This window comes from Acanthochromis polyacanthus, chromosome 9 (genome assembly GCF_021347895.1).
Source record: "Acanthochromis polyacanthus isolate Apoly-LR-REF ecotype Palm Island chromosome 9, KAUST_Apoly_ChrSc, whole genome shotgun sequence".
NCBI classification, from domain to species: domain Eukaryota; kingdom Metazoa; phylum Chordata; class Actinopteri; family Pomacentridae; genus Acanthochromis; species Acanthochromis polyacanthus.
In genome coordinates this window covers 4,873,165-4,887,827 of record NC_067121.1, presented here as the reverse complement: position 1 = coordinate 4,887,827, position 14,663 = coordinate 4,873,165, and the positions used below count along the sequence as shown (strand labels likewise).

At 41.7% G+C, this 14,663-nt stretch overlaps 2 protein-coding genes across 3 annotated transcripts in view; both read right to left on the bottom strand.

Moving 5' to 3' along the window:
• The window catches only part of slc39a6 (solute carrier family 39 member 6), a 50,824-nt gene extending 49,045 nt beyond the window's left edge, over positions 1–1,779 (bottom strand). Inside the window, exons 1-3 of one of the 2 annotated variants that reach the window (XR_007944183.1) lie at positions 1,736–1,779; positions 1,628–1,684; positions 425–581 (exon numbers count right to left, since the gene is read on the bottom strand). Coding sequence is in view for 1 of the 2 variants with exons in the window: in XM_051952972.1 (XP_051808932.1) it covers positions 425–581; positions 1,628–1,672 (202 nt within the window). In the remaining variant the exon portion in view is untranslated. Of the gene's footprint in view, positions 1–424; positions 582–1,627 lie in introns of both variants that reach the window. The other variant, XM_051952972.1, reaches the window with a different exon arrangement.
• On the bottom strand, positions 1,766–10,405 carry LOC127535491 (zinc transporter ZIP10-like; the record flags this gene model as incomplete). Its single annotated transcript, XM_051953652.1, has 3 exons — positions 10,141–10,405; positions 6,055–6,250; positions 1,766–2,222 (listed from the first exon to the last, which is right to left on the bottom strand). Coding segments are annotated over exons 2-3 (648 nt in total), but the record flags the coding sequence as incomplete, so codon positions are not given.
• Between the last annotated feature and the right edge of the window lie 4,258 nt (positions 10,406–14,663).

Below are 14,663 nucleotides of genomic sequence, written 5' to 3'. Positions count from 1 at the left end.
ATTATTATAAATACCTGTAATTTTTGCACCTTATGTCTTTGATTTGCATGTGAATTGGAAGTTCTTTTGCACCCGTTTCCTTATTTTTACTAAATGTAACGTGAGGTATTGAACACCTTTAATTTCCCCAAAGGGATGAATAAACTATCTATCCGTCTATCCTTGCTTATCTCAGCTTCATTTAACACCCATTCACTGGTCAGAGGTCATTAAGCATCCGGGAAGACTTTGTCATGGTGCCCCCATGTGAGCTTAAGTCCCACAATGCTCTCTGCTGACCACACAGGCAGCTTTCACAGCTAATCTGCAAATGTTTAAGTGTATCCCATCTAGGGAAAAGGGTTTTAGCAGATACTAAATATTTAATGACTCGGATCACTTCGGGAGCAAAGAGTAGACTCCTCAACATCCGGACGTTTCCTACCTCTGTGCTCGTGTTCGGGGGCGTCTCCGTCCATGATGCAGGCTCCTCTGTCGATCTGGTTGAGGAGGGCGGGGCAAAGGAAGCTGAAGTCTTTGAGGGTGATGCCCACTCCCTGAGACATTCCATGTGAGGAGAGGATGCTGGAGGCGTTCAGGCACTGGAAGAAAACAGAAAAACTCATTCAGCGTTTACCGAAGTCTGTATTATCCAAGAAAATGGTACCGTACTGGGACTCGGTATCGTACGACTCGGATCAGGACATCTAACAAGGAATTCTAGAGGATTTGAGCGGGGATCCAGTACAGAAAATCCAAGGATTTTGTTTTGGGTTTTTTTGTTATTCGTTGTCTTTTTAAGCGCCGATGGTAATTATTGGTATTCATGAAGGCCAATAACAGATATCTGAAACCAACATACATTAAATGTAATGTTTTAACAGCATGTGATCACAGAAAACCCAGATTTCTTCATTAATATCCAAGTTTTTTTTAACTTTTTGATGAAAAAATATCCAACTTTTAGAAATTGATGCAAAAGTTTCAAATTTTTTGACATTTTAGTGCATTAATATCCATTTTTTTGAAAATTGATGCAAAAATATCCAACTTTTTGACATTTTGTTGCATTAAAAAAAAGACACCCTAACTGAATATGTGAAACAGAAAAAGGAGTGGTTAAATGATGTCCTTTGTTTACGTGGATTGACTGAAGTTAATCAGTTGTCTCCTGCAGTTCTTCACTATTTTCCTAATCTTTCACTGTTTTATTATTTCTGTTGCCCAGTAAGGTCCAGATCTTAAAGCTTTATTAATTAATGTGCTGCTGTTCGGGTTAATCTTTTTAACTTAGCCGCTAGCGTTAGCATAGTTAGCCACTGAGCAAGAAGCTAATTTCCTGGTTTGTGTTTCTTGTTCAGTTTTTGCTGCTTGACAGACATTTCTGAGGCCAGAGAATTACGATATATAGAGAGAGAAGGCTGCATTACACCTAAAGTATTTCATTTATCAATAAACTGTCAATAATTTACCAATACCGATTACTGGGGAAATGCCAAATATCGCCCACGATAATCTATCAGGCTGATAACCGGTCACTGGCCAGATTTCAACACAGAAAGTGGATTTTTATTTCAATAAAATGTTATCAAGTCTTGTCATAGACATCTTGTATTGGAGAAAACACGACTGTTTTTGGTGTTCGTACCTCCACACTGTCCAGGCTGCGGTTACGGAGATGATCCTGGTTCATGTGGTCGTGGTCATGGTCATGGTCATGGTCATGGTCATGGTGGTCATGGTCGTGGTCGTGGTCGTGGTGGTCATGGTCGTGGTCGTGGTCATGGTCATGGTGGTCATGGTGGTCATGGTCATGGTCATGGTCATGGTCGTGGTCGTGGTTGTGGTCGTGGTCGTCGTGGTCATGGTTGTGGTCGTGGTGGTCGCCTTGGCTAACTGCTGCCTGAGTCTGACTCTCAGTGACGACCCGGGTGGCGTTCCCTCCGGTAGTTTCCTCCCCTGCAGGGCTTGGACTCTCCGCCGTGGTTTCGACCTCCTGAGTCGCCGCTATCGTTGTTTTCTTATCGTGACCGTCCTGGTTCGTTGGAAACTTCGTCGGTGACACATCGCCATGTTTGTGGTGATGCGTTGTGTCGTGGTGCACGTGGTATTGATGATGGTGGTGGTGGTGGTGGCCCGGCTGCTCGTGATGTTGCACAGTGATGGCCCTGACGCGACCCAACCCCACTTTCTGCAGGAGGCGCTTCAACCCGGCCAGAGAGATGGTGCCGTTTTCACCATATCTGATGGATTCAATACAAGAACACAACGTTAACACAAAACTTACAACATTAAGTTCTCCATGCAACCAAAATAGTTGTGACATGTTGGAGCAAAGATAGACCATCTCTGGTGCCATCCTGTGGCGTCCTTCAGGCATCAGTCAGTAAGTAAAACTTATTTATATAGCACCTTTCACAGATATAAAATCACAAGGTGCTTTACAACAAAAATAAAACAAGGAAAACAGGGAAGCAGCAGCTAAAATAAAGTGTATCAAAACAATCAAAGTAGTTACAGGTCAACAAAAGGCCTGTCGAAACACAAATGTTTCCAGTTGCCTCATAAAAGTTTCATAGGAGTCGACCAATCTCAGCTGTACAGGAAGAGCATACCACAGTTAAGTCATTTTTGTTGGCCTGACCTGACAGCTCTATTCGGGTCGTACAGCTGAAGGAGGTCAGAGATATACCGTGGTGATTGGCCACGTAAAGCCTTAAAAGTAATCACCAGAATTTTAAAATGTATACAAAAGTTGATGGGAAGCCAAAGAAGAGAGGAAAGAACCGGGGTGATGTGGGATCTCCGGTTAGTTCTAGTTAAAAGGTGAGCAGCTGCATCAGGAAGCTAGCAGATCTTTTGCAGGGTTTGGCTTCGGCCTCGATGGATAGGACTTGTTCCAAAGCATCCCAGTGATGATCCATTAGATTGGGGTTTAAGAAGTTTGCAGGCTGTGTCAATGCCTTGAGCTCTTGGTTGTGTTCCTCGAGCTGTTTTTAAGGTATAGTGGGGCACACTGTCTTACTGTTGTTACCCTAAAAAAGTGTCCTCGGTCTGGAACAATGGTTAAGTAGGTGGTACATGTCAAATTAACTTCCAGTTGAATGCCAAGACTCAAGGCTTCCGAGCAAAGCACTGCATTACTACGGAAAAAAAAATCAATGTTGCACACTTTATTTGTCAGCGGTTTTAATGTTGTGGCTGGTCGATGTAGTTTAGCTGCTGCAACGTTAGAGTGAGTTACATCTGACCAATTCCGTCTGAATTCACAGATGGGGGTTGCAGCACCATTTTCAATTTGGCTTTGGAAGGTAGTGGTGGGAGATCATGATAAAAAAAAAAAAATTATGTGCAAAATTACAGGCATCTACTCCCAGTAGTTTTTCAGTTATGGCATTTTCAAATTTTAATAATTCAGGCCAAAATGCCCTCCCCCCAATCCTCGACTGGAATTTTTAGGTTTTAAAATGCTTATATCTCTGCTTCTGGGTATTACAGAGACTTGAAATTTTTTCTCCAAGCTCTCTACATGTTGGTGATGTCCTAGAAACAACACACACTCAGGAGAAGTCTCTCCAGAGCGGGGGGGCTTGCCCAAAATGTATAAATTATTTGTAAAAACCACTCGCGAGTAGGGTTAAGGGTGCTAAAAATACTAGAAATCTTACAGATTAATGTCTTAGCACCATTTAGTATTGCTCTAGACCAGACTGGCTTATAACTTATACAGGGGGAGCCCTCTAGGCACATTATTTAGAGAGATATGGACTGCTGAATATTGCCCCCCATGAAAAGTGACTAATTTTCAAGGACCCTGAAGTCAATGTAGCACAGGTGGTAGAGATCTGCAAATTTGCACAGAAACTCATCCATCCTCTTACTGTAGCCATGCAAAGTCCCAACTTCTAGCCATCACTGCATCACTGCTCAATTTTAAGATTTCTGGTATTTTTAACACCCTTAACCCTACTCGCGAGTGGTTTTTACAAATAATTTATACATTTTGGGCAAGCCCCCCTGCTCTGTAGAGACTTCTCCTGAGTGTGTGTGTTGTGTCTAGGACTTCACCAACATGTAGAGAGCTTGGAGAAAAAATTTCAAGTCTCTGTGATACCCAGAAGCAGAGATATAAGCATTTTAAAACCTAAAATTTCCAGGCGAGGATTGGGGGGGAGGGCATTTTGGCCTAAATTATTAAAATTTGAAAATGCCATAACTCAAAAATGATTGGGAGTATAAGCCTGTAATTTTGCACACAAAGCTTTTTTTTTTTATCATGATCTTCCACCACCAGCACCCACAGAAAAATTTAAGATGGTGCTGCAACCACCTTCCTGAATATTTGGTGTTTTGGGATGGAATAAGCCATCTTTCTGCAAGGTTTAAAGTTTAACTGCTTTCATATACAAAGGCACAACAGCTGGATTTGAGGCAATTACTCACACAATTCTGCTCAAGTGAATGTCTCTGTATTTAATATTAAACTTTTCTCCGCACCGGTAAAGATGTATCAACCGGCAACGACTGGTCTGTCAGAGCTGAACAGGAGAGAAACTGTGGAGTCAAAGGAGCTGCAGCAGCCGGTGGAAAAACTTCTGAAGCTCCAGATAAAGAATCAGAAGAAGGATTAGAGCCGGAACATGAAGGCGACGGATGATGAGAAATCTGTCATAAACATGCACAGACTTTGTGTAATTACTCTCACTGCCAGAAGAGGGAGCCAGAGGGTCCAAGCTGCAGGTTTCAAACAAAGAAAACTGAAAGACAAAGAAGTTATACCTCAGTTTCTCTCTGTACAAACATCTGAAAGTCTTCAGATTTATCTTGTTCTCTCGGTTTTCGTCCAACCTGAGGACTAACCTACAGTAACGATATCTTGCCAACGTGTCATGAGGATTTCAAAACAAAAGAAACATTAATCTTGTTTGTTGAGCTTGTAGATTTTTTTAAAACTATGAAGGAACACATTTAATAGTAGCTTTTAAAGAATAATTATAATTAGGCGTATTTTCCAGTAATGGGACTGTAGTTCCGGCTAACGTTGCACTTTGAATATCGCCGTTTTCTTCACAAACTGCTGGTTTTAACTTATTTAACTGAGCTTTTACTGTGAGTCGACTCCAAACTAACTGACACCAAGTGAAAGAAGACGTCTGTGACATTTGTGTGTCACAGCTCAACAACCGCCATCTAAAAACAGCAGCTAACCTGTCTGTGCTGTATTCCTCAGTAGTTCCTGTGCTGAATCACCAGGTGATGTGTTTTCAGAAAACTATATGACTGTGCAGCTGCTCTGAGTCAGTTGTCATCGTTTCAGTAGAAAGGAAGCAGGTTTTAATCATCTAAAATGCTGCAAACACTAGATCTTTATGTTGATTTGGAATTAATTTAGGCTGCAGGTAGAATCACTTCAGTTCATCACAGATAACTTGTTGATTTTTGTGCGCCTGCGATTTTAGCAAGATTTTCTCTCTGAAATAAGTTGAAATAAACCAGAATTATCCTTTAAAGAAAATTAAGGAACTCGAATAACGCAACTCTCTTTCATCAGTGGAGGTATGTGAAACCTTTCCGTTTTTCTGACGATCCAAACAGGAGCTTCGACTCATCCTTTAACATTTCTAATTTGTTATGAAAATGATTGTACCTGATGACTGAATGTTTTTATTCCTTGTAATGTTGTGTGATGTGTGCCGAAAAAGGACCAAGGACAGGAGCTGCTCACACAGGAGTATGAAGGATAAGAAACCAGTCCTAACCGCCTGCCTGTAGCGACCTAGAGATAACACGTACCAAGATGTGGAACTCATGTTTATGTGTCTGCAGAAAAGCTGTGCTGTTTTCACCTTTCACCGGTCGCTTGTTCAGACTGGGTTCTCCGCATTTGATTCTTTGCGCAAATAAAATTATGCTTTGACTTGAGAGACAACTCCGAGTACTAATTTGTAGAAGTCAGGACTCCACTGAAGAATTCTGACACTTCTTGTGACAAACGCCCCATAAACGACTGAAAGTTTGCAGAAATACAACCAGAGAATCTCGGGGGTTTTCATCAGGTGAAGTGTTCCTGCTCACCTGTTGAACAGAGCCTCCAGGTGTTGCCTCTGGCTCTCCTCGGCTTTCTGGGCGTTGACCCCAGCCGACAGTAAACGCACCGCGCCGCTCGCCTCCGTCGTGGACGGGCTGCAGTCCGGACCGGCCGAACCGTCGCTCAGGGCGAACAGAAACCCCAAGACCAGGACGACGGCGCTCATCTCCTCCTTCATCGTCTCTGCAGGCAAAACAGAAAATCCTTCAAATACAGACAGAAGATGAACCCTCCGTGGTTGTAGACCACCTAGTGCATCTGCCCAGTTTTTAAGCTGAAATTCCAACGCTTTCATAAACGTTCACCCAATGGAAACGTTCAATAAATCATTCATGAGTTGGAAAATGAACGAGATGCCCCTTTCAGAGGTCTATTTCTCTTGAAGTTTGCGTCGTAGAGTCTTCAGACTGTCAGGAGAAGTGCACAAGTTTCTGGTGAATGGAGAGAATCCAGCAAATTCTGGCAATCAACTCAATTTATTTTGCTAAGGCTTTTTTGAAGAAAACATAGAGGGATATTGAAACTTTGTACAAAGATTAGGCTTGGGAGGTATCCAAATTTTGATACCGTCAAACTTCCTTCACATTTTGCCGGGGTATACGGTATTATCGTGACTATTACTGTTACTGGCTTGTGCCTTCACGTTCGGAAATTGAATACCAAACACTATCCACTTCTCTGGTGGAAATATGCTACCAGTCGTTTTCCCCAGATGTCGCGACTGGCCCGAAAGTACCTGTGTGTCTGTGCCACAAGCTCACCATCAGAGAGGGTTTTCAGCACCGCAGGTCCTGTTGTATTTTGCACTTTTTTCTAATCTGCATTTTTGCATAAATAAAAGCTGCTTATAATATGCATGTTATGTTATTTGGTCCTCGTCTCCTTGAATGACAGGCTCCAAACAGTAGGCCGTTAATTCAGCTCCGGCTCGCTCGTCTGCAGTGCCGACTGGACCGGCTGCTGCAGGTCGTTTTTTCAGGGGGGTTCCCAGAGACATCTTTATTCATGGGGGTCCGGGTTGTGCCTCTTCCTCTTCCATTCTGATGGCCACTGCTGCTGGTGCTGCTTGCCCCTCTAAGCTCACGATCTCAGCCTGTAATTCAGCCTTGATTTCACTCAGTGCGTTATCATCATCGGTCTCATATCCTCCATGGTAACGAGGGTCGAGAAAAGTGCACTTTCGCATTAATTTGCGCACTGAATCAGATTCATACTTGGTCTCCAGCTGTTTAAGAATTGCAGTTTTTATTGACTTTGTTAGCTCGAGGTCGTTTTCTGATGTAGCCAACACATTCTCCCAAACTGCAGAAGTTGTGTTCTTTTTTGACACCAAGTCATTCTGTGCGGGATCTGCCCCCCCCGCCCGCCACGTTCATAAACTTTATGGAAAGTCTCCAAAAGCAGGCTAAAACATAACTGTTTAAGTAAAACTGAAAATTCAACAACACATAAGTGCTACTGGACATAGAATCAATTTTAGGCATTAAATGACTTTTATTTAATCCTTATCTCCTGTATAAGAGCATTGCATTATTTTTTTCATGACCGTATTGGAACTGATACCGCTGCTATTTTTAAACACCGGCAGTATACGGTATTATCGTAATACCGCCCAAGCCTAACAAAGATAGATGATACTTCCAACTCTTCCGATCCCAAATTTCATCAGCCTTCCAACGATTCAAGATGTCCATCTAACCATTTGAAAATTAATAATTTTTTTTACCTGTGTCATCTTCAATTGGCCACAACTCCCATTTCTACTAACATATGAAAGCTTTCTAAGCATCGGTAAAGTCTTTCAGACAGTATTCTCACGGTAACATTGATCAAATACATCCTGTGTATTTGACCTTTTTTTTTTAAATTTGAAAATCCACTTCCTTTGCATTTTTTAAACAAATTCTGACGCTGAAAGGTCTTAAGCACAAAACAGGGTCTTGTTTTCCAGAATTTGCAGTATTCACTCCATTCACCAGAAACCTCTGAAGATCTGTTTAAATGTCTTTTTTAATTACAATAAAAAAACACTTAATAAAAAAAGTACAATTCCTGTATCTGCCAGTTTATTATCATACATTTACACAATTGAAATAAAACTAAAATGAGATAATAGCAGCACTTTAATACAGTTTAGGGTTAATGGAGCCAATTCTGGACATTTCATGTTCTTATCACATTTAACGAGGTCATTATAGTCAAACAGCAGCTGTCTGATAGAAGTAACTCAGTAAAAAAGTAGTAAGTTTTACTCAGAGTAGAAGTACATCCGACAGTTTAATCAGAGGAATTAGCAACATTACACAATGACATGGTTACAGAACGTGTGTCATCTTGTGTTACTGCAGGATGTAGCTCACTATAGACACACCACTTACTCAATAAATCCTATTTAATCACACTTAAGCCCACGCAGATGGGGAAGAAACGGTTTCCTGCTTTGTTCTGTGTGGAGCCGAACTGAAGAGCAGCTTCTAGAAAACGTGTCGGGCAGAAGTTCCACGTGTTGCTTCACCAACCTTCAACCAGGAACTAAAATTAGGGGTTTTCTGAACAGTCTGGTTTCCGACGTCTCGCCAAAAGTCACTCAGTCTGCACTTCCTTTAACCTGCTCTGTGTCCTGGAATGAATCCGGCTGTTTTTACCAGCTGAAACAGCTGTAAAGGACTCATTCAGTTAGTTTTATGTTTGCTAAAATGTGAACGCAGCACCAAGACTGTGACTGAAAAGACTGATTTCACTTCTGATGTCACATTTTAGAGATAATAGCTCATAGGATGACTGCAAAAAAGACTATTTCTTCATTTTATGTATAAAAAGGCATCTAGAAATCATGTTAATTACAGCCTAACCCTTAACCAAAACAGTGGGGAAAAAATACTCCAGTATTAACATTAATACACACATTTGTAATGACAACAATAATTATACTTATTTGAACATTATGACTGCTTGATTCAGACAAAAGCAGCTGCATATTTATTTAAAATTGCTTTTAAACAAAGAACATGCTAATTAAGCTTTTATTTTGCATCTTTTGTTGATTTGTGTCTTTTTGTTGTTGATCTCTCCTATTTAAAAGGCAAACTAAAGGGAAGAACTCTGCGCCAAATCCTCAGAAAAGAAAAAAAATATCTTGGTTGAGTGTGTTAATGTATTTATGTTCTATTGTTACCAAAGAAAAACAGCACATTAAATAATGAATGCAAAAGACAAGACTTTCTTAATTTGGTCTGATCACCATAATAAAGTTATGCATATTTAAAGGTTGTTGCTAGAGATACGGACCGTACCCGTAGTCCACAGGCTACGGGTACGGTCCGTATCTCTAGCAACAACCTTTAACCATTTAACGTTGATTCAGATAAAAGTAGCTGTACACTCATTTAAAATTCCACAAACCAGCTTTTGTCGAAACACATGCTAATTGACCAAGTGTTTATTATCATTTTGCATCTTTTTTTTGTTAATGTCTTTTTTGTTGTAAAGAAAAGCAGCTGTATACTTATTTAAAACTGTACACGTTAGCTTGTGTAGCCTGTTTAGCTGCTAGCTCCATCAAACAATCATTAACATTAAATCTGCTGTTTCATCCTCCATTATTTATGATGTTTGTGTTGTTAGCGCCTCCTCTACCTCCGCGGTTTGAAGAAACAGCTAGCCGGGTTAGCCTCCCTGCTAACCGGCTAGCTGGTTAAATGTCCCAGAGGATGCTGACAGGCGGCATCCTCCAGGTGGCTGCGGCCCAGACTCGGGCCTCGAGTTCCCGCCGAGACTCTCCCTCAGTCCGCCGATCAAACCAACCAAACAAAAACACTAAATCCATCTCCGGTACTGCGAGCGGCGGCCACCCACGTCCGTGTCGGACCGGAGCCCGCTGGAGGTAAACAGAAACACGTTGCGGCTGTGCGCTCTGCACCAGCCCGGTGCCGTGTGCACAAAGACGGCAAACCCGGAAACTGCAGCCAGCCGCTGCCGCCGCCGTGCGGAGCGGACCGGAGCGGACACGCTGCGCCTCTAGCCGGCTGAAAACACGACCAAAACACGGCGGTAAACGTGTGGAGGTGACTTACAGTGAACCGGACTGCTCTGCTGGATCCTCTCCGGGGCTGAGTGAACTTCACGGGGCCGCTCGGTGCTCTTCTGTCCGGTAACAGCAGCGGATGGAGGTGGACTGATGGCGCGTTCAGGGACCGCCGGAAATTTAAACGTCAGTTTACACCAAACGGAAGAAGGAGGGAAAGCAAATAAGTGACATATAATTAAGCTGCTTACAAGTCACTCCCAAAAAAATGTGGGGACTTCTTTGAATGATGCTAGTTAATAATAAATTCAGGATTTTTAAAAATACCTTGTGTGATACTATTATTTCTTTATACATACAGTGCCTTGTGAAAGTATTCGGCCCCCTTGAACTTTTCAACCTTTTGCCACATTTCAGGCTTCAAACAAAGACGTAAAATTTAATTTTTTTTTCAAGAATCAACAACAAATGGGACACAATCGTGAAGTGGAACGAAATTTATTGGATATTTTAAACTTTTTTAACAAATAAAAACCTGAAAAGTGGGGCGTGCAATATTATTCGGCCCCCTTGCATTAATACTTTGTAGCGCCACCTTTTGATGCAATTACAGCTGCAAGTCGCTTGGGGTATGTCTATCAGTTTTGCACATCGAGAGACTGAAATTCTTGCCCATTCTTCCTTGCAAAACAGCTGGAGCTCAGTGAGGTTGGATGGAGAGCGTTTGTGAACAGCAGTCTTCAGCTCTGCCCACAGATTCTCCATTGGATTCAGGTCTGGACTTTGACTTGGCCATTCTAACACCTGGATACGTTTATTTGTGAACCATTCCATTGTAGATTTGGCTTTATGTTTTGGATCATTGTCCTGTTGGAAGATAAATCTCCGTCCCAGTCTCAGGTCTTTTGCAGACTCCAACAGGTTTTCTTCCAGAATGCTCCTGTATTTGGCTCCATTCATCTTCCCATCAATTTTAACCATCTTCCCTGTCCCTGCTGAAGAAAAGCAGGCCCAAACCATGAGGCTGCCACCACCATGTTTGACAGTGGGGATGGTGTGTTCAGGGGGATGAGCTGTGTTGCTTTTACGCCAAACATATCATTTTGCATTGTGGCCAAAAAGTTTGATTTTGGTTTCATCTGACCAGAGCACCTTCTTCCACATGTTTGCTGTGTCTCCCAGGTGGCTTGTGGCAAACTTCAAATGAGACTTTTTATGGATATCTTTGAGAAATGGCTTTCTTCTTGCCACTCTTCCATAAAGGCCAGATTTGTGCAGTGTACGACTGATTGTTGTCCTATGGACAGACTCTCCCACCTCAGCTGTAGATCTCTGCAGTTCATCCAGAGTGATCATGGGCCTCTTGGCTGTATCTCTGATCAGTCTTCTCCTTGTTCGAGGTGAAAGTTCAGAGGGACGGCCGGGTCTTGGTAGATGTGCAGTGGTCTGATACTCCTTCCATTTCAATATGATTGCTTGCACAGTGCTCCTTGAGATGTTTAAAGCTTGGGAAATCTTTTTGTATCCAAATCCGGCTTTAAACTTCTCCACAACAGTATCTCGGACCTGCCTGGTGTGTTCCTTGGTCTTCATGATGCTCTCTGCACTTTAAACAGAACCCTGAGACTATCACAGAGCAGCTGCATTTATACGGAGACTTGATTACACACAGGTGGATTCTATTTATCATCATCAGTCATTTAGGACAACATTGGATCATTCAGAGATCCTCACTGAACTTCTGGAGTGAGTTTGCTGCACTGAAAGTAAAGGGGCCGAATAATATTGCACACCCCACTTTTCAGTTTTTTATTTGTTAAAAAAGTTTAAAATATCCAATAAATTTCGTTCCACTTCACGATTGTGTCCCAATTGTTGTTGATTCTTGACAAAAACTTAAAATTTTATGTCTTTATGTTTGAAGCCTGAAATGTGGCGAAAGGTTGAAAAGTTCAAGGGGGCCGAATACTTTCACAAGGCACTGTAGCTAGAATATGTCGTATTTTTCTACTTTATATAAAGGTCTGTGCAATACAGACAACCAGTGCAACATCAATACTTATGTCAGTATTTCCATTTATGTAATAATCTGTTCCATGAGACTGGCATGTGTAAGAATGTTATTTCTGCTTAGTACTTACGTATATCCTCATTTTATTTAGGATATTTTTTTTATTTTGTACTTCATTTCCTATATGTCTGAACCTTCTTTGCTGGTGTAACAGTAAATTTCCCCGCTGTGGGATTAATAAAAGCTTATCTTATCTTTATTGTTTTTAATGTAGCCTTTATTTATACGGGTAATCTCATTGAGACACTGAGTCTCATTCTCAAGAGAGACCTGTCCTAAAATAACACAACAAGATAACGCTGAGTCACTGACAAACAACACTAAGTGACCTGTACTGGACAATATAACACTGAGTTTAAGACAAACAAGGTCAAGACAAAGCACAACACAGACAATAAATGGATGTGCAAAGCGCCAAGCAATGCAGTTATAATGTAAAAAAACACTAAGAACAAGAACAAGTCCTAAAAGATGATGTTTCCATTGGGTTTAAAAGACGTTTGAAGTCCTCCAGGGGAATCAGGTGGGACAGATTCAGACTCTGCTGTAGTAAGTTCCAGGTTGAAGGGGCAGAGTAAGAAAAAGCTGTTTACCCGAGCTCTGTGTGAACTGAGGGGACGGTGAAAGTAATGAAGTCCTGGGAATGTAGACTATGACTGAATTGTTTAAGTTACATGAAAGAGGATAAATATATGGGCAGCAGACCAAGGATGGATTTGTAAATAAAGTGATACCACTGGAGAAGTCTTGGTGTGGACAGTAAAGAACAGTTAACCAGGAAGTACAAAGTGCAGTGGTGTGTGAGGGGTTTACAGTCCGTTATAAATCTAAGAGCTCCATGATAAGCAGCATCCAACAGTCTGAGAGAGTGGGTTGGGGCATTCACGTAAACAATATTTCTGTAATCAACAAGAGGCAAGAAGGTGGAAGCTACAAGCCGGTTCCTGGCACTAAAAGAAAAACAAGGTTTGTTCCTGAAAGAGAAATATAACTTTAATTTCAATTTCTTTAAAAGATTTTCGATGTGGGTGTCGAAACACAGGCCATCATCAACTGTGACGCCAAGGTATTTGTAAGAGGCCACCAACTCAATAGTGCAATTGTAATTTAACCAGGGAGAACTTCTGGCACCTTCTTGGTGGTAGTTGGTGGTAAGTAGCTGTCCTGGTGGTGGATGGCTACAGCTGAAGCCTAAGTGTGGTGGTAGGTAGTGGTAGTTGGTGGTAGATGGACGGATGGACGGACGGACGGATGGACGGATGGATGGATGGGCTGCAGCAGGGAGCCCAGGAGGCTGCTGGCTTGGCTGCTAGACAGGCCTAGCTCAAATCCACCAAGTATCACCATTCAAGTTGCCAGTCCACTGCCACAAATTAATCCCAAAAGCCTTAGGTAAGAGAGCTTAAAAACATATACTAAAATCCAATAGAAAAGGACTTAAAAAAACACTAAAAGCCACTAAAAACAGACAGACATCTTACAGAGACATTCGTTGTGCAGCCATCTTGGATGGGGCGGGGCTTATTTTAACATACCTTCTAATTTAATAAACTCGCTTTGTACAGCCCTCTAGTTAGGCTAACTGTTAAACTAACCATCAGAATAACTGAGTGACTTTCTGATTAACTCTCAGGCTAATTGTCAGGCTACCTGTAAGGCCATCTATAGATTAATTTTCAGGCTAACTGCCATCCAAACTGTCAGGCTAACTATAGACTAACTGTCAGGCTAACTGATTAACTTGTCAGGGTAAGTGTATATTACAATTTGTTGTCGTTGTTGTTTCTTCTATGCTCTATAAAAAAAGGCAACAGTGGAAACTAAGGGAAGAGTTCTGCATCAAATCCCCAGAAAAAAAGAAATATTGTGTTTTAAGGTTTTTAATGTGTTCACGTCCTCCAGTTACAAAAACAAATAATGAGCTTTCAAGGTTGTTTTTAACAATGACAGAGTTACAATTCAAATATTTGACCTGGAGAGTCATAAATTGAAATATAGGCTTTTAGTATTTACCCAACAGAGTCACACTGTGTTCTGTTAAAAAGGCTTAAAGATCATCTTAACATTTGCAGAATGTATATTTTCAGAGTTACATCAGCACAGAAAATGTTTTTGTTTCCTGGGGTTTGCAGGTGAAATCAAGACTCCGTGTTTGTGAAATTTCCAGAGAGGCTCATTTTCCCAGCAGCGCCTGAACGCCTCTGAAGAGGACTTGAAGCTTGCTATGCAGCAGGACAGCAGCTCAGCATGTGACCCAGCAGAACATGTGACTGTCCTGGTGTGATGTCTGAAGCAGCAGATTACTGTCAGCACCGCTTTGGCTTCACGCTGAGAACAAAGCTCTGGTTTCTGTCAGTTTCTAAAGGATAAAAAGACGACAGACCTGTGAGAAAATCCTCCAAAGTCACAGAATGACCACAAACGAAGCCGAGTTTCTGTCTGTTTCCAGAATAACAGCAGCTTCAAGTGATTCTTTCATGTCTTTTTGTAGTTCAGCATCT